General features: G+C 39.6%; 1 protein-coding gene across 2 annotated transcripts in view; it reads right to left on the bottom strand.

Moving 5' to 3' along the window:
- The window catches only part of FRMPD4 (FERM and PDZ domain containing 4), a gene marked incomplete at both ends in the record, with an annotated part of 407102 nt that overhangs the window by 94587 nt on the left and 285769 nt on the right, over positions 1-26746 (bottom strand). For both annotated transcript variants that reach the window (XM_082278916.1, XM_082278917.1), the window contains one exon: positions 20759-20875. In XM_082278916.1, coding sequence (XP_082135042.1) covers positions 20759-20875 — 117 coding nt within the window. The remainder of the gene's footprint in view (positions 1-20758; positions 20876-26746) is intronic.

Raw genomic sequence — 26746 nt, 5'->3', positions numbered from 1 at the left:
GAATACTTGAGTAGTGAGCCATGAAAAGTCTGAAATCTATACAGCTTTCAGCCAGCGCACTTGGGTGCTGTGGGAAGCCCAGCTGCTGCATTGCAGCGCACAGCACAGGCTCAACCTGCCCAACTTCACACCAGCCAAAACTTGAGGCTGTCGTAGCAAGATCTGTACCTGTGCCAGCTCAGTTAAGGCTGACTGGGGTGCATTGATCACAGGATTCACAGCAGCTATCACTGTGCAGTGCAGAGAAACCCCTTTTTTTGACTAGGCCTTTTTTTTCCAAGTCATAACTGAGACCCTGATCCAGAAAAATGACCCCATAATGGTCAGAGATGTCCATCAAGGTCTCCATAATGAACTCAGTAGGCCTTATTAAGCTCAATTATTTGCAGTTTGGGTTCTACTATGGGGCTGACAGGACAGCCATTCACATCCATAAACATTTATGCGTGGATTATTGCATAATGAAGCCAGAAAAGCTACAGGCAGCCAGCTTCCCATTCACAAAAGCCCAAAGCACACTTTGACTAATACCTCTAATGAAAAAGCAAAAATTGAAATGCCTCCATGATAGCTATGGACAAACACCACAATATCAAACCTTTTCCTACACTTACTCAAAATAGGTAAGGATATTTTCGAGCTCAAGTGGCTGACAAAACAATGAAAGCACAGAAAGGAAAAGATGGAAAAAATGAGAAAAAGAACTGTTATTCAAGGTCTCATGAAACACTGCAATAGTGCAACTCGTGGGAGACGCAGTAAAATATAAGAAGTGCTTTTGTGTCATTTCTGTTCGTGTAAATCAGTGGGGCTCTGCTGACATTAATGAAGTCAACCTGACTTATGGCAGAGAATCTGTCTCTTTATTTCCTATGATGACAACTAATGTCTAAATTCAACAGCAGAGTTTGTAGAATTATATTATTAAAGGTCTACAATAACACAGAACATAAACGTAGTCTGTGCAGGAGAGCTGTGTTGTATTCATCTTGTGGTCTCATATTGACAGTGGCAATGATATACATAATTAAAATACTAATAACACCTCTGTGAAAGGCAGCAACACAGCATGAAATGAATACTTTAGAACTACTACCAGTCACATTTCAGGACAACTAAATAATATAATTTTGTAAGACAAGTTTTGATTCAGTTAGCAAGAACTGCAATACTTAATTCATGTCACTCCTGAACTCTAAAAATGTTTTAATAATGTAAACAAAATATATATATGCATATAACAAATGGCTAAGTGTTTTGGACATTAGAAAAAATATTAACATTCATGCTGCAGACTTAATGCCCCTATCCATTTGACAGGCATTAAGTACAGAGAATTCATAAGCAAAATATTTATAGTAAAACTGGCAGAACAATAGCAAGGATTATTACAGGTCATAACCAGATCATGAGACAATGCCACTGTGTTGCAAAAAAATTACAGACTACATTTGTTACCTCCTTGTCCTCCATCTTTCTAGCTCCCATCTCCTTATGAGACCAATTCTTCTCCACCTAATCCTCCTCCTCTCATGGTTCCTAATGACTGTCCCGTTAAACTCAGTTAAACCACGTCCTGCCACTCACACACTCCTCAAATTGTGTCGTCCATATTTTTACCTAGCTTCCTCCTCAGCTCTCCATTCTGATGCCCAGCAGTCACTATCAGCATACTTCTTTTTAGCTGTGTGATTTTTGGACACACTACATAGGCACTACCGGTCCTTCTGAGTTTCTGGCAATTTCCAAAATTTTCAGAAGGCTCTTAAAATGGGAGAACTTCACAGCAACAATACAAATTACATCCCTGGTTGCAAGGGGATGTGTGGGTCATGTTTCAAACATCTGTGTCAAACACTGGGAACCAAGCTTTGTAAGGCACTTTGGCAAAACAACTTCTGTTTCTCCAAGAAAGGGAAGACATTTTTCAAAATACCAGTTAGGTCTCAGAAAAGAGATGGGAACAAAACTTTTCACCTCAGTCAAGGATAGCATGTAAAGTTACAAATAGCTAAAATGGGTCTGCTGATGAGAGGTATTCAGCAGCCCTTGTAAAAGGAATGAGATCGTGAAGAACTTGATAGTTTCATTCAAGTTTTTCCAAGATATTGTAACACACATAAAGCAGCATCGCTTTTTATAAATCTACAGTATCTGGCTTAGACAGCAATCTTCATTTACTGTAGAGAAAGCACATAGAAATGAAAATATTAAAGTTCCTGAAGTACTGTTAGAAAGAATTAAAATACAATAGTTGTAATGCTAAATTAGGATCCAAACATCACTGAAAATTGGCAAGCAACACCTTTGTTCTAACTTGTGATATATTGTGCCGCCTTTTATTTCCCAGAGGTTGATTGACAGAATTTAGAATTGACAGTTCTTGGGACTATGCAGTAAACACAGCAACTTCTGTTTTCATAATGGATCATTTTTATTTTCTTTTTTTTGATGCACACAGAGATTAAGGTGCAGCTAATCAACCAAGAAGAACTAGAAAGCACATCAAGAGAAAGAGCCAGCTGTAACACACAGCAGAACAAGAAGTGCCACAAGTGACAGAGGGCACAGGGAGAGCTGGCTGGGTGTCATGGGCAGGTGAGTGGGAACCATGTGGAAGATCACCACGTTTGAGAGGAACACAGCCACTCCTTGGGGGACTCACTTTGCCAGGCCAACAGTGCAAAGGGGACTGTATAGGTCTTACTATGTAAGGCTAATGGCATCTAGGTGATGCCAAACACCAAATTTAAGTGCAGATGTTACGGAAGTGGAACCAATGGGGAAAAGTAATCTGGAGTGTGGCACTGGAGAGACCAGAGACAAGGGTCTGCTGTGGGGAAGACCACAGGTGTGGATCAGGTACTCGTGAGACCCACTTCTGCAGAAATATGGGGAGGTTGCAAGTGCAGGTGTATGCATGACCCAGTAGCAATCACCCAACATGCAAGATCCAATTGCTGATGCATAAGAACAGGATCAGGCTGTTTGTAATGGTCTTGCCCATGGGTGGGCTGTTTGTATCGATGTGGTGCCTGCAGAGGCACTGGTTGCCTCTATGCATGATGATCCTGGTGGTCATCTGTGCCAGTCCAGAGTGTGTTTGTGTGCAGTCATATGGATTGCATGCTCAGTCTCATGGTGAGCTGGACCATGGTACAGCGGACGGCAGCAGCCTGGTGCCATCAGACCAGGGTGGGAGGAATCCCTTCTGATCTAGATATCCTCTCTTAAAACATTTTCTACATTTGACTATCATTATTTTAGTTGTTCTTCTTTAATTGAAATAATAACATATGTATGTCTGAGAACTCATAAAGAGCATTAGCATTCTATATACTAGGATAAGGAGGGAAAGAGACATTGTACCAGTCAGAAAGGAGATGTGATGAAGCACGTAAAATATCCATCAGAACATTCTGGACATATGTAGCCAGTTGCCTTGCTCCAATGCCAACACTTGTTTGACACTATTTTATATCTATATTTCCTTGTATTGGGTAGTTGTGGTAGGTACTGTAGGGTCTGTGCCACAACACTGCAAATTGTTGGTAGCCTGTTCAAGGCAAACTGTTGTCTCTAAATGCCAGGAAAAGTGTGCTATTGATACTGAACACTGAAAATAAAAGGCAGTCTTTAAAACAAACCAATAAAACCACCAAACCCCCAAACTAACCTGTGTGATGGTAACTTGTAGCATTAGACTAAGGAAGCTGATTATTACACACGTTGCCTGAACTATGGAGGCTTTTGCAACTAGTGCCATATGCATGCCAAACAAATTCCAACTCTTGGGTTTTGTTTCTCTGAAGAGCTGTCTAACTATCACACTTCTAAAGCACTACCATTTATATTATTGGCAACACAAGTCTGCTCACTCAAGAATACCACACATATTTACCACAGTTATGCAGAATTTCACACGAGCAAGAGGATTCCCTAAATGTTGTTTCAAAAAAATTATATCAGATACCAGCAATTGCTTTTTTAGATAGGTGGGCAGAAGAGGACAACCAGCATATCCTGATGAAATTAGTAACTGATCCTGGTTGTTATTGGAAAACAGTATAAAACTCAAAACTTCCAGTAAGAAATAGTCCTTTAACTTGTCCTTATATTTGCAGACTACTTCCATTTTTTATACTTTAATAAGATTGATGATAATGCCCGTTCTCCAGAAAAAGAAAAACATTTTGCTGATACTACGTATAAACACTTCAGGAAAAAATACTTCCTCTCCTATCTTTCAACGAAAGCATTTTTTAAAATAGACTTATTCATCATTCTGAGACAACATTTAGAAAAGAGCATTTATCCAGTTATCCAAAAGCCTGGTCAAATGATATCATCTCCCTGAATATCATCCCATTCAAGTATTTTTATTACCCATATGGTAACTAAAACCACTGATCTTTATTCCACTTTTTATATGGCAATCTAAATTGCCTTGAGTAATCTGTCTAACAGAGATAATTAAATATGTTTCATTAATATTTGCAAAAGGTTCTAGGGGCGTACAGCAGATTAAGTCTGTTTTGCAAATGTGTTGCTTAGATTTCATGTTCTACAGAAAGAAGAAGTAAAGTGTCACTTGACTCACAGGAAAACAGGAATGGGAATGATCTGGTTTGCCACTATCTCCAATTGCTTGCTGTTTTACAATCTATCATATAAACTGTGTCCTATATCCTCCTTCAAATATTTACCAATAATCAGTGTAAATACATTTTGGATTACTCAATCCAGTGCTCTGACGGCAAACTTGGAAATGAACTCCATTGCTCTCATCTTTAAGGGTCTTCCCTCTCGCAATTTGAATATATAGTGCCTTTAGGTTTTTTTGCCACAAATTACTTTTTGTTTCAAACATTTCTTGTTTCTTCCTGGTGTTTATTCCCTCTTGATCTAACTTTTGCTGTATTAGACAAATCTATGTGTTCTTGTGTAGATGCTAAAGAGCAGGAGCAGAGCAATTTTCCAGCTGCTGAAGCATTTTGTGAAGTTTTCCTTTCTCATGCCTTAGCTGAGAAACAGAGAAAGACTGTTCTGTAAATAACTCTCTATCTTGCACCTGCATGGTCTTGTTTTGGTTCACTGAAGGAAATATTTTGAAATAGGTGTTGTAGCATTCGGCCAATCACTCTGGGAGGTGTATGGTCAAGCACCCAATAATGTCATTTCTCTATTGCAAACCAAGTTATATAAACGAGGTGATAATTAATTAAATAATTACGTTTATCGTGGACCTGAATTTGTGTCGTGATTATCATCATCCCTGGGGACAACAGTGACATTCTTGTCTCCTCTCATTTTTTCCCTCACCAAAACCATCCTAACAGTAGTTTCTGCATTTGCTACAGTTTGAATCCCCCCTCTCAAACATGTCTAGCTGCAATAAATAATACTTCCCTATCTCTACAACAGCATTTTCCAGTGACATACCCAAATGAAGAAACTTTGATGTCTCCCAGAAAATCAGCTAATAAATCGAGATTCCTCTCCTCAGTCATTTGAACACTTACTTTTAGATCATTGGGAAGATTTTGTTATTAATCCTTAATCACATCTTTGAATTTTACCGTGTTTGCCTGTGTTCTTTACACAGAGGTCCCCCATTTCTCTTTTATATGGAAAAAGAGCCACTGTAAGAACTAACTCGTGCTACACATCCACAAACCTCACTACAGCCCTCTAGTTTCTGCTTTTCAAGAAGTTCTCAATGTTGGTCAGTCCTTTCAACTTTTCCTTACACATGTGTTGCTTTTTTGGTAATGTATTTATGGATGTGGTTATTCAGCTAATTATGTCTCTCTTGTATCAGTGTTCAGGTGCATGCATATCACTGAAAGATTTGAGACTTTATAAACTAGACTATAAATTCAGATGATTTAAAATGTCTTCTTTAAATATGTAACACAGTTTTACAATTCTTAGCATCTTCAATAATCCCTGTACAAGTGCAGGAGATGTATGTATGTGTGTATATACACACATACATGTCTCTCATACTCACACACTTCTCTATACCATCATGCTGAATCTTGAAACTGGTACTGGAATAAACCACTCCTGGCTTCTGCTGCCTTTCTCTCCTCTCCCTATAAGATGTTTTTTTTTTTCCTGAGAATCCCCCTTAGTCTCAAATATATTCACATTTAGCTCTCCAGTAAAAATAATGCTTTTCAGATTTATTGAAAGCAGTAACCTTTCTATAATGCCACCAATAGACCACCTGCAAGTGCTGTCTTGCAAATCTATCCCAAAATAATTTTAAAGTAGCCAAGTCAGGTGCCAGTAGCAGCTTAGCTGTTGCAGCAGAAAGATCAGTCTGAGTTGTAAAACCTGCTGGAGAAGCCAAATAAATTTTCAGATGGTCCATGCTAGCCTTTATGATAGCTAAGAATGTCGGACAATCCAAGGAACTTAAAAGCTCATTAGGGAATAAGACACTGATTGGTCAGTGCAAACATGTAAGTTTTATTTTTCCATGTAGCAGAAGCATTCAGCATTTGTGCTGTATTCTATGAAAATCTAGCCAAACGCTTGACAGAAAATCACTTTCCTATCATTCATATTTACATTAAAATATCATTATGACTTTCAAACATGGCACAATATTCTAGTCTGGCAACCTGTGGAACACTTAGCTTTTTAATTTGTCACTGAATGGTGGTTATGAAGAAGTTCACATTCAGTTCTCAAGCTTTGACAGAGATTTGGGGAGGAGAGGGTGACAGTAAATCCCTCCTCAGAAAATTCACTTAATCTTTCATGCTTTAGCTTTGCAATGCATAATGAGAATAAAGTCAGTGTCTTTCTAGCATCTGCTAATTAAAATCTAACCACCTAGTAAAGGAGGAACCCAATTTTATGTGGTAGACTTCCTGTGCTCCTGTAGTATAAAAAAAAAAACCAAACCCAAACCAAACCAGCCAAATAAAAAACCCCAAAACAAAAACAAAAACAAAAACAAAAACAAAAAAAAAAAAAAAAAAAAAAAAAAAACAACCCACCCCCAAACCCAGACAGAACAATAACAAAAAACTCCAGTGACCAAAAACCAACATTTTTTGAGCAAATTTCTCTGGAGGTTTAGCTGATCAATTCTTTAAATTTGAGCTCAAAGTCAAATAACAGCACCATTAAGCTAACTGCTGCCTGGCTGTTTTAGACTGCTGAATCTTGAGCATGGGCAGTCATGACATCCTTTCTTTCTAAGTCTGTCCCGGATATGCCAGCTCACTCTGCGTACAGCTAGCTGGAAAAGCAGCTTATGGAAAAAAAAAATCAAGCCATCCAACCAAACTTCCCCCTCCAAGCAGCTCTACACAAAGTCCTGTCCTGTCACTCTCCCTAACGGCGCCCAGGCTTTCGGCCCAGCGCTCAATTGCCTATGCAAGTCACAGAGGCAGGGCTCAGAAACCAGCTGTGCAGCTATTACACATTATGTTCAGGTGATAGGGTTCCTCCTTCAGGAACAGTGTTCCTGAAGGCTCATGCCATGAAAGCAGCTGTTTCTATGATCTGCCCATTAGCTTGCACTTGCATTAATTAATTCTAGTCAGGGAAACTAACAGGACTGTCTCAAATGGAGCTTGAAGATACTGATGTTGGGATTCCTCTGACCAGGCACTGTTCAAAGCCTTTTAGAAACTTCTGGCTAGTCATAGTGTGACGATCTGGGGAACTAAATCTTTTTCAAGAGCTAGCCAAAATTTTGGCCCATTTGAAGGCATTGAAGCCCCTATTTTTTATATGTATATTTTAATTAAAAAGATTCCTGATTGGAAAGTTGCAACTTGTCAGTGTGCAACACCAGCGCTATGCTCTTATGGTTTCCTTCTCAGAGATAGATCATCAGCTCATACTTCCATAGGACACGGTTAAAATGGTGGAACAGCATCTTCACTGGGTGTTGGCAACAGGAATCATGCAACAAAACCCCTAAATGTCATTACTATGAGCTGCCAGAATCAGCCCCTCATGGTCCAACCCAAAATGGTTTTTATCAGTATGGTTTTTTGCCAAGTCTCTTCTGTCCAGCTCAACGCACACACTGGATTAAATAAAACCAATAAACACAGCACCAAGAAGAAAACATTGCACAAAAGGGATTATAAGAAGGAATAGAAAAATGAAGTACCTCTTTAGACTGCAGGTAAAACTGTTGTTCCCACGTGATCAAGCCCAGGAACTGCATTATCTAATAGAGCACTCCTCAGAAACCATCTCTTTTATCTTTGAAATTGTTTCTTAAGATACCTCCTCCATATAACCCTGACTTTCTGGTTTTACCTTAAGTTTCATCAATGTTTCAGTACTTCTTCCTTCTACAGTTGCTGGATGTTTATGCCAGGAGCTAACTTTAACATGGGCTTCTGCTTTTTTGAATGGCTAAAGAGTGCCACCATAAACAGACACTCTACACTCATTCCTACAAAATGTGCTCAGTATTCATCTCTTCCTTTAGGAACCTGCTAGTTATGATGATTTTAGATGTATCTGCTGTATTTATTATGAATTTTTAACAAATGTTTTTCATCCCAAGATGCAAAGAAAAAAAAATGCACTTCAACATGCAAGGAAAGACATTCTAACATAAAGCTGACAAAACTGAGCATCAGACAACTAGGACAATTGAAGCAATGTCTCTTCATAGAAACACAGCTAAAAAACCTGTCTCTTTACACACAGAGACCTAAGCTTATGCTTGAAATGAACAGGGAACCAAAGACATCAAAGACTGTATGGACTCCCATAATCAAAAGCAGACAACAAAATGTCGCTTGACAGGTTAGGTAAATCCTAACTCTGACTGAAGAGGTGCAGTTGTGTGTCTGCCTACAACCTGGTCTCATAAAATGTTTTCCAAGTGTCTTATCTGCTGCGCAAGGGTGGGAAGTCCATCCGACCACAAAGAATGAGAACAGCATGATTCCAAGACCAACCTCAAACTAGCAAGCACTAGTGGTGGGAAGCATACACCTTTCATCTCAAGATACTGTGAGCTTAAAATACTAAAAGAATATTCAGAATGCAGAAGCACTGCAGAGTTTACATCTTCCTAATACTGAATGAAGAGCTACAGGATGAATCATTTGCATATTGGGGGCAGCTCACTTCCACTACCCACAGCTTGACAGAAAAGCAAATCTCCTATCTAGACAGGCTGGGAGACATGGGATTGTTCAGTCTGGAGAAGAGAAGGCTCTAGGGAGTCCTTAGAGCAGCCTTCTAGTACCTAAAGGGGCCCTACAGGAGAGCTGGAGAAAGACATTTTACAAGGGCATTCAATGACAGGACAAGGAGCAGTGGTTTCCATCTGAAAGAGGCTAGATTTAAATTAGCTATTATGAAGAAATTCTTTACTCTGAGGGTGGTGAGGCACTGGAAGGCACAGGTTGCCCAAAGAAGTTGTGGATGCCCCATTGCTGAAAGTTTTCAAGGCCAGGCTAGATCCAGTGTTGAGCAACATGGTCTAGTGAAAGGTGTCCCTGTGCGTGGCAGGTGGCTTGGAACTGAGTGATCTTTAAGGAACCTTCCAAACCATTCTATTTCCCTAGGAACCAAACCAAAAGCCAGTGTGAGAGAAGAAAAACAAACCAACCCTAAGCAACATCACTGAAAGCTGAAAACTACACATGCCAGCAGATACGCATTTCCAGTTGTTTTCATAAATACACATGAAAAAGCTAGGAATAGAGTCAGAAAGAATCAAAAATATGTCAGGATTGATTAAAGCATCATCCTGTGTCTTCGCTGAATATCAGTGTGTCTATCTGCACTACAACTTAAGAATATGTTTCATATTAAAAGTATTACTTGATAGCAGAGCTGCAAATAAGCTTCTCTCCTAAGTGAACCTAAGATCACTTAAAAATTAAAAGAAAAATGGTGTTATTATGCTGCTAAGTTTTTTAAACTATGGCAAGATTTTTCCATGCTATTTGTATCCTAAATAATACGCCTCTCCAGGTTTTAATTATGAAATGCTAAATAATCCCATGAGCAAATGCTTATTTGTATCTGTCTGCTAAGTTGCTACTTGTAATTCCAGCTAATTACTTCCCCTGTCAGGAGAATACTGTCTGAAGTTCCAAGATGCCACAGAAGTAGTTCAATCGCCTTCATTTTATGTCTCCCAGTGTTCACTACAGAAAATGTAAATTCATTTGTCTACTGCTGGAAGAGCCAGAAATTTGAAATAATCTCTGCACTGTCAGCAGGTCTTTACTTTATGAGCTTAATCCCTGTTACCATGGAGATATTTAATTGCGCAGCGACACAGTTTGATTGGTTTATTTTAAATTGAAGTTATTCTCTGGAACGGTCCAGGATTCAGCGAACTTCAGATAAATGGCTTTCAAAATATTGCAGTGAGTCATAATGTTGTCAGTGACTAGATTAATTTCAGTTGAACTATTTCTTTACCTGAATCTTATATGTATGTGACAACATACAAATATGAGGATTCTTAGAATTAGATTTGGGAGCCAAGAATTTTGAGTATAATTAGGCAGTATTTTGTTGCAAGAAGGGCAATTAAAAACTAAACGAGAATTAAAATTCAGTAAGCTTTTGGCAGTATCATCTTGTCTTTCTAAAACAAATTATCTTCCTGTTCTACAATATAAATACAGACAAGAACTTTTCACAGGAGGCTTATACTCGATTTTCTTTACAGAATACTGTAAATATATTAATATGAGAGAAATTAATCCAACAGGATAAATTAGGCTTCTTAAGTGCTGGCTTCCATATACCTCAGCATGCAGTTCTTTAGTATATGAATGTCTGCTGGAAAGGTATCATCAATATGGTATTTCCTGGCATGGCATAGCACATTAAATAACTCGTCTTAAATTCTGTACATACACCATGATGAACTGGTGAACTTCATCTATGCAGTTTAAACAGCAGCAATATACTGTGCTAACTCTCTTTTTTTTTTTTTTTTTTCAGCTCTATAACCCAGCTCCTGCACATTTTTTTCTTCAGGTTGTAACTGAAATTCTGGGGGAAGTTTTCACCTAGACTTTGCTGTGAAAGGTCTCAGTTCCATCACCAAGTATCAGACAGCTTTGCCTTTTTTAATTTTTCAAGCTCATGGCCACTAAGGCCCCAGTGTACAGCCTGCAGAAAACACCTTTTAGGTGTTTCTAGGGCTGTATTCCCCTCTTTATTTTTACGTAGCCTGGTTTAACTTCATATGCAGAGTCTCTGAGTTTGCATCATTTGGGATTCCAGCATGTGACCCAAGATAAGACTTAGCTTCTTACAAACCACTACCACTCTTCCAACCACTTGCATGGCTTTTCAGAACCAGAACTTGACACTTTTAATCTCAGTTCTGTAGGGACCACACTGTTTTACAAGAGAGATGCTTGAAAAAGCAGACTTCATCTGGGACTATCATTCTTGCACAAACTGTTTACAAGAATTAATTTGTTTTACACTCCCAGGAAGGGTATCTTGGTGTACCAAAGCAATGCTTCTACAAAAGCATTTACATGCTGCAATTAATGGATGAGATGCTGTTATTACAAATGAAACACCTACCTAGAACACTGTGAACTCCAAAAATAGTGAGGATTTAATCTTTGCACCTCTCTGTGTTAATGTACACTGTGATCCTGGGTTAGGGTACCTTGATTTATTTTCCCTATACAGGTTCTGCTCCAGAAGTTTCATTCCTTCCTAATCCACCTTCAAACATACAAGAGTAACAGTGTTCAGGATGCAATACTTCTTTGAATTTCATGGTGTCCCCATCCAGTTTGTGTTTGGAGAAAACACAGAGGAGTAGCTCGGAAACATCGAATTTGCTGTAGCAGAGGCCCACAGTGTGATTCTCTGTACTCCACTTAGGTGTAATCACCAGGCAACCCAAGGCAAATGACTGAGCAAATCCTTCTTCTCTTCTGGGGAATCTCACCCACATTCACACCTTCTTGTATAACCCCCTCACCTTTCCAGTGTGAGAAATAGTCTTGGTTCAGCCATTGAGGGTTCTGTGTGTGTGCCTAGAGGACTCAAGAACTGCAAGCCACAAGAGAGGGACAGAGCCATGCTGCTGTGACTAGCTCCTGAGTTGCAGCACACTTACCAGGTTAGGTACAGCTGCCTTACAATGCAGTGAACTCTCCATTTTTCCATGCTCTAGTTAAAATAAAACAACCCCACAAACCGTCATCTCCTTGCTATCATTCCCTCCATTATAAAAACTATTTATCCCAGCCAGTATTAACATCACTTTGTCTGTCATCTTTATGACTGTGATATTTATGGATAGAGCAACATCTCTTTGTGGAGGAAGGACCATTTTTAAATCATCCTCTCTTTTCAGGAGCTTGAGCTGATTTAGCAATACTTTCTTTTTCACCATACCCAAGTAGTCTCTAGGCAAACCACTGACATAAACAGGTTGCTATATAATTTTCCTTCTTCTCATTTCTAATTATTCAGGTTTGCTTTAAACAGTCACTTGCATTTGTGTATCCCTGCTGCTGCTCATCTCTTCTAGACCCACTCCCCCTTCCACCATATGATCCTGTCCTTGAGTAGGTCAAACCCTTAGCAACAGAAAGCAAATTTGTATGCAGAAAGAAGCAGAGTAGCACTCTTTCTCTAACAGCACACTATTCATATCAACTGTCTGTATTAGTGACAAGGGAATTAAAAAAAAAAAACAACATAAAAGAGATAGAAAAAATCAAGAATCGCCATACCAATCAGACCTGTTGTCCTCCTGGTCCAGTATTCTTTCTCTGACAGCACTCAGTACACCCGCTTCAGAGGAAGGTGCAAGAAACCTTGTAATTATAGAATAACCTGATTAATACAGGAAGTTTCGTCCTAGCCCTAGGCAGTCAGCAGCTGACTCACCCGCTTGTCTGAAACATAAGATTTTATATCTGCTCTAATTTTTTTTTAATCCTATGTAATTTAATAGTGAAAGTCTTATTACAAATGTACTTTTCAAATGTACATTTGAATCCCATGAAGCATTTTAGGCTTTACTGTAACCTGTAGCTGAGAGTTCTATTTGCTAATTATATAGGTTGTACTATTTTTATCACTGTTAAACTGCCTGCCATTCAATCTCATTGGATGTCCCTTTTAGGGACTCAGGAATAAGTGGGCCAGAGAGTGTGTTTCCTCTGCCTCTTTTCCCCTTGGCATCTCACCTGGGAGCAGAGATGCCCGAGGATGCGCGCGGCAGTCAGCCTTTGGCTGCGGGCACTAAACCGGCGCACGGGCTGCCTCCGCTCACAGCCCTCACCCCAAGTAAAGGCACCTTGCACAAGTGGCAACTGCCCTCATGAATGAAGCAGTAGCAGCTGGGCTGCTCATATTTTTGTGAGTACCACATAAATCCCCTGTGAATACAGTCAACATTGTTTCTGTACTTAGAGATGAAAGAATGCAACGTGCTCAATATAGTGCTATATAACATCATAGCTACAGGGCAGAAGGTGGCTCCTTTGACTTCAAACTTTCATTATGGCCTGATGTACTACGGTAGCTTTAAGGTAAAATAACAGCAGCCTTTTCAAAACCCAGAAAGATGAACAACACCGTAACAACAATCATGGCTTTCATTATAATTACTTATATCCGTTGATGGTTTTCAGAATCTTCCAACAGAGCAAACACTTATGGAACACATGTACAAGAAGGTTGGGGTAGGCTAAACATAACAAAAGAAAAGAATAATTTTTTAAAATGCTGAATGGTCTGATCATCTTCTGTGCTTATTTATTTTGAAGTAAACCAATTAGCAGGCTGTGAGCCTCAGTTTTGCATCTGGTATAAATTAGTGGTCCTTAATAAGCAGGATGCTTGATTGATATGCCATTAATATCATCAATGATTGTGTTGTGCCATTCCACATTGCTGGCCAGCTATGAAAACTGGGTGTACAAGGAGGAGCACGCAGGCCAGACAGGAGGCATGCAACAGGCACAGAGGTGAACTTTCAGAAAACACAACTGAGTTCCCTCTTCTAAGCACAGCAGGCCCTGAAAAAATAAGATGAAGACTACTAAAGAAAACGTAGGTAAGTATTTGAGTATTGAAGAATATCACAACACATTTTATTGCAAAGAAATACTGTACCATGTATGCTTCGAGAATTTAGGATGCTGTGAGCTACACTAGTTATCAAAGGACAGAAACATGTTACCTCTATTTTCTGTACAGGGCAAAAGCTGACATTTAAGAATTTCATGTTTCAGGAATAGCATAGCTACTAAGCCAAACAAGGACAACCTAAACATAATGATTTCACAAGCCAAAAATCATGGAGCTGATATTATATGCAGGATAACATACCTTAGAGAAAAGAATTAAGCTTGCCAGATGCACCTGGAAGAAGTCTAGAATAATTTTTTTTACTAAATACAAAAGCACTACTAAAAAATAAGGTGTCCAAGATATCCAAATATGATGTGATATAGAATCATTTAGGCTGGAAAAGACCTCCAAGTCCAACCTTTGACCAATTACCACCTTTGTCAACTAGACCATAGCACTAAGTGCCACATAGAATCATTTCTTGAACACCTCCAGGGATGGTGACTCCACCTGGGCAGTCTATTCCAATGTTTAACAACCCTATCCACAGAGAAATTCTTCCTGATGACCAGCCTGAATGTCCCTTAGTGCAGCTTGAGGCTGTGTCCTCTCGTTCTGTCACTAGTTGCTTGGGAGAAGGGGCTGACCCTCTTTGTGCTGTAACTTTCAGGTAGTTGAGAAGAGCAGTAATGTCTCTCCAGACTCCTTTTCTCCAAGCTCCCTCAGCAGCTCCTCATATGATTCAGCTCTCTAGACCCTTCACCAGCTCTGTTGCCCTTCTCTGGACACGCTCCAGCACTTCAGTGTCTTTCTTGAAGTGAGGAGCCCAGAACTGAACACTGAATTTGAGGTGTGCCCTCACCAGTGCTGAATACAGGGGGACAATCACTTCCCTGGTCCTGTTGGTCACACTATTTCTGATCCAAGCCAGAATGCTGTTGGCCTTCTTGGCCACCTGGGCACACACTGGCTCATGTTCAACCTACTGTCAACCAACACCCTCAGGTCCTTTTCCACTGGCCTGCTTTCCAACCACTCTCCCTATGCCTGTAGCGCTACAGGGGGTGTTGTGACTGAAGTGCAGGAGCCACCAACTTAGACTTGTTCAACTGTCCCTGTCTGACCATCCAGGAGTCACTGTCACATTCACACCACCTAAACCAGGACCAAGGCCCCTTCACAGCTACACACCCCACACTCACAGACAGACGAGGTCTTCTTACCAGCTCAGCCCCTAGTTTCCCATAGCAGTCTCATAGGTCTCTGTGCTTAGAATAATTTAATCACGGTGCAATAACAAAGTAACAGCTCAAGCTGGACGCCTCCAAGGACGGACTCAGAAAAAAGGAAACCTTTTATACCCTTACAGTCTAAGCACAGGGAGTCTGGGATCTTCAGCTCCTGCTGTGTCTCTGAGTGTCCAGTCACCTGGCTGGGCCACAGGTCCCTGCGCCCTTTGTTATGCAAAGAGTTAGCAGTGCATGGCCTCCTGCCTGTAGCGCCAGCTCCCACCCCACAGAGCTCAACCTGCAGCTCACACTGCAGCTGCACACCGAGCTACCTGCACTGAGTCTATTCCTCTACAGAACCTCACATCGTTGGCCTCAGCCCAGTGATCCAGCCTGTCCAGATTCCTCTGCAGAGTCTTCCAACCCTCCAGCAGATCAACACTCCCACCCCACTTAGTGTCATCTGTGAACTTACTGATCCCCTCATCCTGAACATCATTAAAGATATTAAACAGGACTGGCTCCAGTACTGAGCTCTGAGGAACCTCACTAGTGACTGGCCTTCAACTGGATGTGATACCATTCACTACTACTCTCTGGGCTCAGCCATCCAGCCAGTTTTTAATCCAGTCAAGAGTGCACCTGTCCAAGATGTGGGCTGCCAGCTTTTCCATGAGAATGTCACAGCAGACAATATCAAAGACTTTGCTGAAGTCCAAGTAGCCTACATCCTCAGAGTTTCCCTCATCCACTAGATGGGTCACCTGGTAATTTCAACTGCTCTAGCAACCTCATCATATTAACATAAACAAGATTTAGAAAGACTTCTGACTAGTAGTTCTCTCCCAGCTCTGCTGTGCACTCTGGAGACTGACCTGTGGTTTCAAGCCAAGCAGTAATAATGCTGCAGGCTTTGATATCTGGGTGTGCTTCCTTTAATTTCTTGCCTGGATCCCAACTGTTTGCTCAGTTTGTTCCAGACTGGAGTACAGAAGCAAGCTAATATGCACAAGTACAGATGGTCAGGGTCCATGGAGTCAAAGAGAGAGAAAACCAAAGTGGAAACACAGGCAGATCCCATCATCCTCTCCCAGGCAATAGCAATAGCAAGTAAGCACAACCAATAAAAATAATAAAGCAAAATAAACACAACCAGTAGCACCTCTTGCAAACAAGGGTATGGCAATCAGCTGACCTAACAGACCCCTCTATCTTGAGAGTCTTATAACTAACTACACTTTAGTGGAACCAGTGTTGCTTTAAGTCCACATGAGAAGGGCTACACTTCCTTTCAGCTAATTTTATTTGGCATTCTCTGGTCTTTATTTGAATGACAGAAACCAGATCCATGAAGTAACCGAAGTACCTCACTCCTTTGTAATTAAACACCAATAGGAATCAAAAAAGTATGACTTTTGAAGGCAGCAAATGTTACTTCAATTTGCACCTTCAAGTGCAGTTGCAGGGCAGCTTAAGGCAAGACAACTCTGTTGCAACCCTATTCTCAAATCAGTCAGATATTTCAGTGTGGCAGCAACGCTGCTCGTCACCTGGTATTAGCTGTGATCTGAGCAGGAGGCTGGACAGCCTGACCTTCAGAGGATTCTTCCGTACTACACTATTCTGCAACTTCATCAGACCATGCAAGGGATTGGCTCAGAGCAAAACTGACATAAAATTTATTGCTTTCTCCATAGGATTGACTTTTTACTAGCTTTTGCCAGTTTATTTCCTTCTATCAACTTCCCTCCAGATCTGACAAGAAACAAGATTTCCACAAGGGAAAGGACAAAAATGTAGAGGTCCAAAAATCAGTAAGATCACAGCAGTGGCAAAAATAAGGAGCTGAAATTGCCATGAGGCTAAACCTTTTGTACACAAAATCAGCCAAAAGCTTCTGCTCCACATAATATCTCCCTGAAATGCTATATTCACACCAAAACCATTTTTATTGTGTCATGCTTTTATTTAAATTAACGTTACAGAATTTCTCATAATCATATACTACACAGCATTTATTATTTATATAATAAATGCAAATTAAACATGTAGGACTTTAAAGTGGTTACATATACTGTATTCAAATTATTTCATATTGAAAGTCTAGCTTAATACAGCTTGTGGAGTAGAGAAACATGCTGGAAGAATGCTAGATGATTGCCATCCTCCCATGCTGAAATGTATTACTTATCTCATAATGCTATTTCAAGTAAAAGGGGCAAGTTAAAAGGGAATGGGTGAAGTTCTGAAACTTTAATTTACCATAGCCTAAACTTAAAAAAAATATTTTAGAGGTTTGCAAAATGACCCTGGTTGTGCCATCTGTAAAGAAGAGATAATGAATTGATAGCAACATCTGAAAATATTTTGTTAAGAGATTCTTCTCACACTTTTACAAAAGCACTGCCTGGCAATGGAAGCTGCCCCTGATTAGCTCATGTCATAAGGGCTTTCAGAGATTTGAAAGAAATCAAATTTGCTTCAGCAGAAAGAATAAACATCTCTTCCCATTCATGCCTTAAAGCATTTGCACCAACACTATATAATTACATTTCATTTCACCAGAAGATTCTCCTGGATTCTCTATTCCTCCCACAATTTCAAAATTACAATAAGTCTGCTTGCAGTTGAATGGATATGTACATATGGCACAAAGTAAATTATTTAACTAAAAAGCAGTTAATGTCGCTATGAATTATGTTACTTCCTCATACAGAACTCATGCATTCATTTCATTGTGATAATACCTGGTTTATACATCTTTAATCAAAACCAAGCAAAGTATTTGAATTGCTTTTTCTCCTTCAGTGTGATGCAATTTGTTAATCTGCATGACTATAAAAGGCCTTAGAGACAATAAGAAATGCTATCTCGCTGATCTCTCTCCTGCCTTTATTGGCATAACTGTCAAAAATCATCTCACTATATCGTTCCTAAAATCTAGGTGTGAAAAATGAAGGAAGGAAAATTAAATTCTGTTTTTATTTATGTAGTCTCACTATTTGCAAAAGCAGTTGTTTTGAAAGCCAGAGAGAGCTTCTCTGCCAAATAACAGTCACTGTAAGGACAGATACTATATACAGCTCCACAGAGGAATCACTGGCAAGTCACTGGTTCTATCTAGTCTTTGGTCATTCTTCTAAAACCAAGATATATGTCACAGAACTACCCAGTCACATCGTAGCAGCCATCTGGGCTGGTGTTCCCTGCTAATGGTGGGTGGCTGGTGACTCGGTGCAGCACCATGTGGTTCCAAATGGTTCCCTGGCTTTACTCTGTTTCCAAAAGTACAGGCTTTTAATGCATTCCTGGGGAGTGTCATTTCACGTAAGACGCATTACTAGTCTGGAAGCACATCTGTGCACATGCTACAGCCAATGCTGTTGCTTCAAAACATTTGATACAGGAATAGGTACTGCAAACCATGCAATGTGTAGGTATGTATCAGGGTTCAACTTGCACCTGAAACTGCTCAGAGATTCCCATGGGTTGGAAAGCCTGGCACAAAACATCAAAGGCTTCTACAGATCAGCTTCTTCAGAGGCCTCATGCTCATAACCCCTCAGAGCAGACTATTTTTTCCCAAGTAGTCTGCTATCCACATGCAGGGAAAAATGGACAGAAGACCAGAGCCCAAAAGAGAATAAAAACAAGTACCTTGTAAGAGCATGAGAAAACAAACCCAAAACAACCACTCCAACAACAAGACAACTACAGGCCTAATATTACTTAAGGCATAATTTGGCACTCCATTATCGATTTTTTTTTCCTAGATGCAGTTTTCTCAATTTAAGAGAGGGATGTGGCACTTTAAGGTACTAAAAGCCATTCCAAAAAATAAACAAAATAATCATTAGCTACAGAGGGTTAGTAAACATTCCCAAACTACAAAATTAATGAGTACTAAGGCACTGCATTTTGTAAGTTACCACTGTTGACAGGTACACAAGTGCAGCATCCCATTATGTGGCCAGTGAGAAAAGAGATAGCAAATGTAGTGCCTGTCCTCAGAATCAGGATATTAATCCTACAAATGAATCTCATACACACAGAGGAGAACATACCAACAGTCTACAGAAAATAAGAATGAGATGTGCAGGTGTCTTCACTAACCTGAGTAACAGAAACAACAGACTCAAATCTGCACAGTATTTTGGAGGCTCACCTATACTTCTTCACAAGCCTAATTAACTCAGGCAGAAAACCTATGCTAATACAGTTATATTGTGCCTGGCATTCAGCTTCATATTGTCCATCTTTCAGACATCCAAAGCATGACAAATACTTGTTGAAGGAAGAAACTGACATTTCAAAGTCAGCTTCTGAGCCCTCATTAACCCAGAAAATTTGATCCAATTTGGACAGGTCTGAAATTGCTCTAAATCTTGAAAGCCTTCAGGTCACCAGGCTGCTACAAATCTTGCTTTGGCTCCAAAAACAAATGACTCCTAGGAAGCCAAGGCACATCCCCTGGACAAAAGGGCTAGGAAAGCAAAGCACAGTAACAGGGATCTTCATTCTTATGCTTTACAATTCTTTTTTTGCAGTTGAAGGATCTTGAGAAAATTAAGGACTTTTAACAGTCAATTAAAAATAAGCTTGATCCTTCTACTCTGTGTTAAAAGAATTCTAATTCTCATCCATGACTTTTTCAAGTACCTCCAAGTTTCTAAACAGGCTGATAAAGACAAAAATGAAATAATAATTTAAAAAAAAAACTTCACAAGAACAGAATCAAAATGTTAACCTTAAAAATGAAATGTAAGCTAAGCAATGAATGCCAAGCAGCCAATGGTTCTGCTAACTCACTACCATCACTCCTTTTTAGTGAAGAAGTTCCAAAGCTGTCTAAGAGTACATTTGCTAGAACGGCAAAATATATTTTATCCAAGCCATCTCAGTGATTTTAAAGAATAATTATGCACAGTTTCCAATGGGAAAAGCCAATTATGTTTATGATTTAGCATACACATTGACATTTATTTTCAACCCAGAGCTAAAAAAACTGTGGAAAAGCTAAGAATTAGTATATTAACTATACAGGATCAAAACATTCACTTTCTCATTACCAGTGTAATTATTAGACAAACCAAAAGACCTCACATGGCAGAGATGGAGGAGCGTTGGGAGTCTCAATCAGAACTGACCTCCTGCCTCGTTCTTTAAACATGGCATTTTTATTTTTTACCTATCTTTTGTTAATGACCTTACTTGTAATTCTTCAAAGAATTACAGGCCCTTATATTATCAGCATTCTCTTGAGCAACTGAAGTAACCAAGTACCAAAGCCAAGTGCAGTAAAGCACAGTCTGAGCTATTCCTGTGCCATAAACCAAACCGGTGAACATTAATTGTGTAGGGCTGAAGCAGGAGTTAGGATTCTAAGGTAATAGAGTTGAGAGAAGGGCTGCAGCGCTGTGCCACACACTGCACAGCTCACTCTGCCCACTTACCTGATGAAGTAGTCTCTTCCATCTCTGTTTGCCGTCATCTCCCATCCATAAGGTGTCCCCTGGTTCAAGCTCCAGGTCCCTGAAGGGTGAGGCCAGCCTGAAGACTTATTCTTGTGGCTGCAGTTTTGGGAAATGTGGAGAGGAAGAGACAGAAAAAAAAAAAGTTATTTCTCTTTCGTACTTCACATGATTCACTTGACATCCAAATACTTTCACAGTTGTGAAAAACAGAGTCAAAACGCAGGCAGGGGAACACAGGTTGGCAGATCTATTTACATTTATAATATTCTTTCAATCAGTAGAGAGATAGATACACTGTCATTTCTAACAGTCTGAATTCAAACCTTTGGTTGGTGAATTTGTCATTCCCCATCAGTCCCACATACACAATACTAATTTTCAGTAGCTTTTAATAAAAGGGATGGGGAGCATTTTCATTCATCACCATTCCTTGTTCAAATGCCAGCTCTCAGTACAGTTTTAGCAAAAAAAAAAAGTATCCATCAAACCAAACCACCCACTCCATCATGGCAGATCACACACACAGTGCAACACCTGGCACCAGGAGGGGCATCATCATTCTCACTGCTAGGAAACCATGTTTTGTTTCTTGTGCTGGAATGAAGGAAGGCCATGACACTGCTGCATAACACACTAAATTGAATATGTAAATCTTGTTGCACTTGATCATTATCCATTAAGCTCTTCCACTAAATAACCTTTAAAAGCCTGCAGCATCTCTGAGCCCACACACTGTTACATCCCACTGCTCCAGCACTCTCTGCTAGTATTCCCTCTCCCAAAAAAGGGCCCAGCAGCACTCCCAAGTGACAGTGTTTTTCCACTAATCTGAAATATTTTGTGAGGTGTTTTCTACTGACTCCACACAAAAAAAGATTCAGCCAGCAAGAATCCACCATAGTTTCCCACAGGAATCCCCAACATTTGCACAGATGCTTTCCCCCTCACCTGAAGGGATTAAGCTAGATGTTACTGCACATTCCCACTTTCTCCCGTGGGACTTAAGAGGTTCAGAAGACAGCAAACAGGTCTTTTAGCAGAATTAATCAGCCATTAATATCTATGTACAATCTGAAAAAGGGAAAGAGCAGGAAGAGGAGGCAAGGCAACCAACAAAGCTAAAGACCAGCTAAGAGCATGTGACAGACAGGCAAATAGGAATGAGACCCAACACCGAATACAATCTGAAATTTCAACATGCAAACCAAAACCACACAAAATAAGAGCATGTTTTGAATTAGTTGTCTTCTCTGCCTCTGTTTTTTCTTCACCCATCAAAGAGATTACAGCTTAGTTTTATTTGCTAGATTTATTTAAGTTCAAATTGTAGCAAGGAACTTACTACATCTTGCCACAGATAGACACATAAGAGCTTCTTTCCTTTAGAGAAACAGAGCACAATGTAACCTGACAAACTCTCCTGAAGGAACAGAATTGGTCTCCACGGACAACTCAACAATGCCTTGTAAATTGCTAAATTCAACAAAGTTATGCATAGTTCATCTTTCCCAAAGGAGGAATGTATCATTAAAAACAAACTAGCTGCTTTGCCCTCCCCCTTTATTTCAAGGATTAATCACAACTGAGAAAAAACTTGGTGCTTGAAAATATAATTTACATGTAAAGTACAGCATTACAACAGAGTGCCAGGTATCATTTGGTTTACCAATTACATTAAGTACTCTATCTTCAAGGAGTAGAAAAACATTTCTGTTAGCATATTCAAACACTGGTATTTGCCATAAGGCACAGCTTAAGTCTGATATTGAAAATGCTAGAACTCTTAAAAAATTACAGTTCTTCAAGGCTAATCAAACACATAAATTTCAGATATGCTACCCCAGATAAATGTAACTAGCCCATTTCTGATCCAAGGAATTGATTAAAAAACAGTAATTCAAGGAATAAATCCAAAATACTTTCAACACTCTCTCATGCAGTTTCTTGCTAAGCTGAGCATAAACATTCCTTTTTCTCCATATGCTTGAAAGACAAAGAAAGGGTCCCTTCTTTTAGACAGGAGCCATTTCACAATGTGAGAATGTCAGCTTAACTACATCTACAGACTTCAAATTACACTTCAGAGTATTTGGAATCTTAACCACTGCAGTTAACTAAATACACCTAGAACATAACCTTTTTTATCACGACGATATAAATGGATACCCATCCATTTAACACTTTTGAATTTAATTAGACGTGTTTCACAAACCCTGTGCTATAGTTTCACCATCTGTTAAATGGATACAGTGACATTTAAATTCCCATGTAAAGCATATCAAACTATCAGATAATTTGTAGGAGCATAGGACAGTGATGATCAATATTCTAACTCTCTGCATTCAAATTAAGGGCTCATCTTTGTATGGATTACAGCATTAGTGGATTTTAAGGTAAATCCAATTCCCTTGAAAGTTTTCTTTGAGCCCTTAAAACATTAATAGTGTCAGAACCATATAATATATGATGGGCAATAACTGTCCTAGCTAACTATGTCTACATCTGATCTACTCCTCCAGACTTTCTTATAATTAGTGGGATACAAATTAGCACTTGAGACACTGTATGCACCTACATTACATGTGTGCAAATTCACAGTGACTCCACAGGGAAAAATAAATACGTAATTTTTCCTATAGCTATTGGGTAATTCAATAATAAACACGTCGGAACAATAAAGCAAGGTCTTTATACTCAGGTGACTAGGATTCCCAGCTGCCTGTACAGTCTGAAAAAAGGACCAAGTGAACTGCATTTTTTCTACACCTCCCTTCACTTGTTGAATATCATTCGGCTTGTCTGCAAGGATTCTGTTCAGTGGCACACTACAAAAGGCAAAAGATGGCAAAGAGGAGATAAGCGCCAGAAAGATCATAAAAGGCTCTGGAGGAAATGATAAGCAAGTCAGGCATTTCACTTGGGGGAAGAACAATGCCATCTTGGGTGTCTTCGAGTCAAGAGGATGCCTTAGTGGTGAGGAAGATCATCAGACCCTTGGAGATCCCTGTCCAAATCCTGCCTCCATCCGGGTGATTTCAGATAAATCCCTCAGATCATTGATCACCATTTGCCAGTTCCTTCCTGCACAGGCAAAGGAGGGGCACACCAAGACTGCCTAGATTTAGGGAAGACTTGCACACATACAAAGACCAAAAATAAAATGCACCTTCTACTTCAGCAAGCCTGGCTGCAGAGGCAGCACTGGCACTGCTGTTACTCACTGCATGCTGTCCATCACCTTCGCTGCTTGCTCACAGCAACAGGACTGGCTGCTGGAGAGCCTTTTGGAGCACAGCTCTTAGTGCCAAATTTCACTGTGAAAGCTAGGCCAGCATCATGCCAGCAGAGGTCTGAAAACAAAGCAGATTAGCTAAAATATCCCCTCAACCTTCTTTTGACATTCTTGTTGCAGAAGTATAAAACCTTATCTCTCCGAATTGCTTCACATTGAACAATCAGTTCACTGAATCACCGACGTGGTGATTACTGAAGCGGTGTTTAAGGAATCAATGTGCCCTATGAAGTGACATTCTGATGGATAATGCAATAGCTCTGCCACAGCAAACACCTTCAGGTCAGCCTTTTTTCTGTCCTGTGCTTGAGGAATGATCTGGAACATGAGATCATATGTAAAGTCTCCCACACTGTACCAGTGGTATGCTCTTTATGTGATATGCAGAACATACTCAGCATAAAGCATGCATTAACAAGAAGTGCAAATTTGCAGTATTATCCCCTTCTTTTTTAAAGAGCAAAACTAGAATAGTTTGAATTTTTAAAGCATACTATTAAAGCCTAATGTCCAGAGCAGTTCAGATAGTGTTAATGATAAAAGCAGAGAGCAACACCATTCCTTCTTTCAAAGGTGGAAAAAAATGTTTAAATAGGTTGAAAAATTCAATTAAAAAAAAAAAAAAAGCATCTACAGAGTCAACCAATAAGCATATAATATTGCCCAAAACTTATTTTTTTAACCAGCAATTGGAGATTCCTGTCAATAGGTCATTGCTACAGAAATCTTGACAGACTTTTTAACTGTGCCACCTCTACAGCCCAAGCCTGTAAATTTTGTTATAAATGTAGTGCTTCCCTGAACTAATAGAAATTAAACTCTCAGGTTATAATTTTAAAACAGCATAAAATGACACAAAAGCAGTATTCCCATTCTCCCAGCATCTTCTGCTTCACATCACAGTTGCTTCTGTGTCAATGAAAGTAAACTTAAGGTTCATCTTAAAATTAGAAGCTATTTTTTTTCCATTCAGATTCATCTCTGTTTACTCCATGGCCTCACATATGGCCGCAAGGAAGCAAAAAAGAATGGTAGAACAAAAACTGCATTCTTCAGATAGCTCACAGGCAAAGACAAAACAGAAAGTACTCAATTAAACAGAATGTCCCAATTGTATTTAGCATATTTAATGTCTAATGGGGCACAACACTCAGTACACAGGATTAGTGTTCCTACCTTCCCCAAAGATAGAGACCAAGTTTATGTTCAGCCTCCAGGAACAAGTAACACTATTCCTTAGGAATATTGCACACGGAGTTGGGAGTCTGTCCTATCTCTAGGGTAGCCTTTAATGCCTTGCCCAGGAATCCCAGCTTGCACTCTGCTGGCAGATTTAAAACAGTAATAAAAACTAGTAGCAACTCTGAAAATATCCAGGTCTCTTTTTTTTTTTTTTTTTACCCTATAATTTGAAAAGACAGAAACCTGGTTAGTCTTGGCCATAGTCACCTTCATTCCTACTTGCATTCCTCTACTGGGTGGGAAGGGAAGAATTTATTTATGGGTTTGTTTTTTAGTAGGTCTCATTTCACGATTATCACTTTCCTTGACTGGCACTGGTATAAAAAAGGTATCTATCTGTATTCTCATAGCTGCCTGCCACTTTCTGTTTGCTGCCCTCTCACACTTGTAGTGGTGAACAATGTCTCCCTTTCCACCCTCACCATGCCACTTGCAATTCAGTAGATCTCTAACATATTCCACCATCATCTCCAACAATCTCCACAGCAGGCTAAGGAGTCCTGACCTATACAGCTATTTAACATAAAAGGTTTTCACAGGCTTGATCATTCTTGTTGTCTTTCTCCAAAATCCCTCCAGTTCTATGCCTTTGTTGAGACGGGAGTTTGAGCAACCACTCAGGTTACAATTTACAGTGATGGGTTCTGCCTCTTTGGCAGAAATACAGAAGGTACCTCGAGATGTAGTTGAACACCATCTCTGGGTCTGGGGTCTTAGTGAAGGGATAGAGGTTCACCTTTATGCTAAAGAATGACCTCTGAATCAGCCAGATTTCTACAGCTATTGATGAGCTCTCCACTAGGTATAATTTGTAGCTTTAACATTGCACCCTGTATATATATCAAAAATTTGAATTTCAAGCATACAAATCTGGAGATGAATTCTTTATCACTCTCAGAACAACCTCTTACAACAAATAGTAGCCCTTATTTTTAAACTGCTGCATAATGTAATAAAACAATTTTTATAATCTTATTATTTATTCCCCATTCTGTAGCCCCTTCCAAAACACCTAGAATCACCAAAACAAGCACAAACACTTTCCAAGCTCCCAGCACCACTAAAGTGAGAAATTTTACACTACATTTATCAAATGAACTTACTTACTATAAAATCTTCAGAATTTTGGGCTAGATACCATCTATCAACTTGTTATCATTTGCTTTTGTGATCTGATGTCTAAGATTACTTGAAAACTTTTCTAGCTGGGGCATGTCTTCCAAAATGTTCCCATCAAAGCAGCTCCCCTTGAAAACTCCCCCTCAACACAACTACAAAAACAAAAAAAAACACCTTAGCTTTGTTTTTCTATACTTTATTTTCTTCCAGTGTTGCTTTTAGTTAATGAACATCTGTTAGCTCACAGGCTATCGAAAACTGAAATTATCCACAGAGTTTCTGACAAAAATCTTCATAATTGTGTAAAATCTCTG

The sequence above is a fragment of the Coloeus monedula genome, assembly GCF_965178545.1.
Source record: "Coloeus monedula genome assembly, chromosome: 3".
Taxonomy (NCBI): domain Eukaryota; kingdom Metazoa; phylum Chordata; class Aves; order Passeriformes; family Corvidae; genus Coloeus; species Coloeus monedula.
This window is presented reverse-complemented; position numbering and strand designations above follow the sequence as displayed.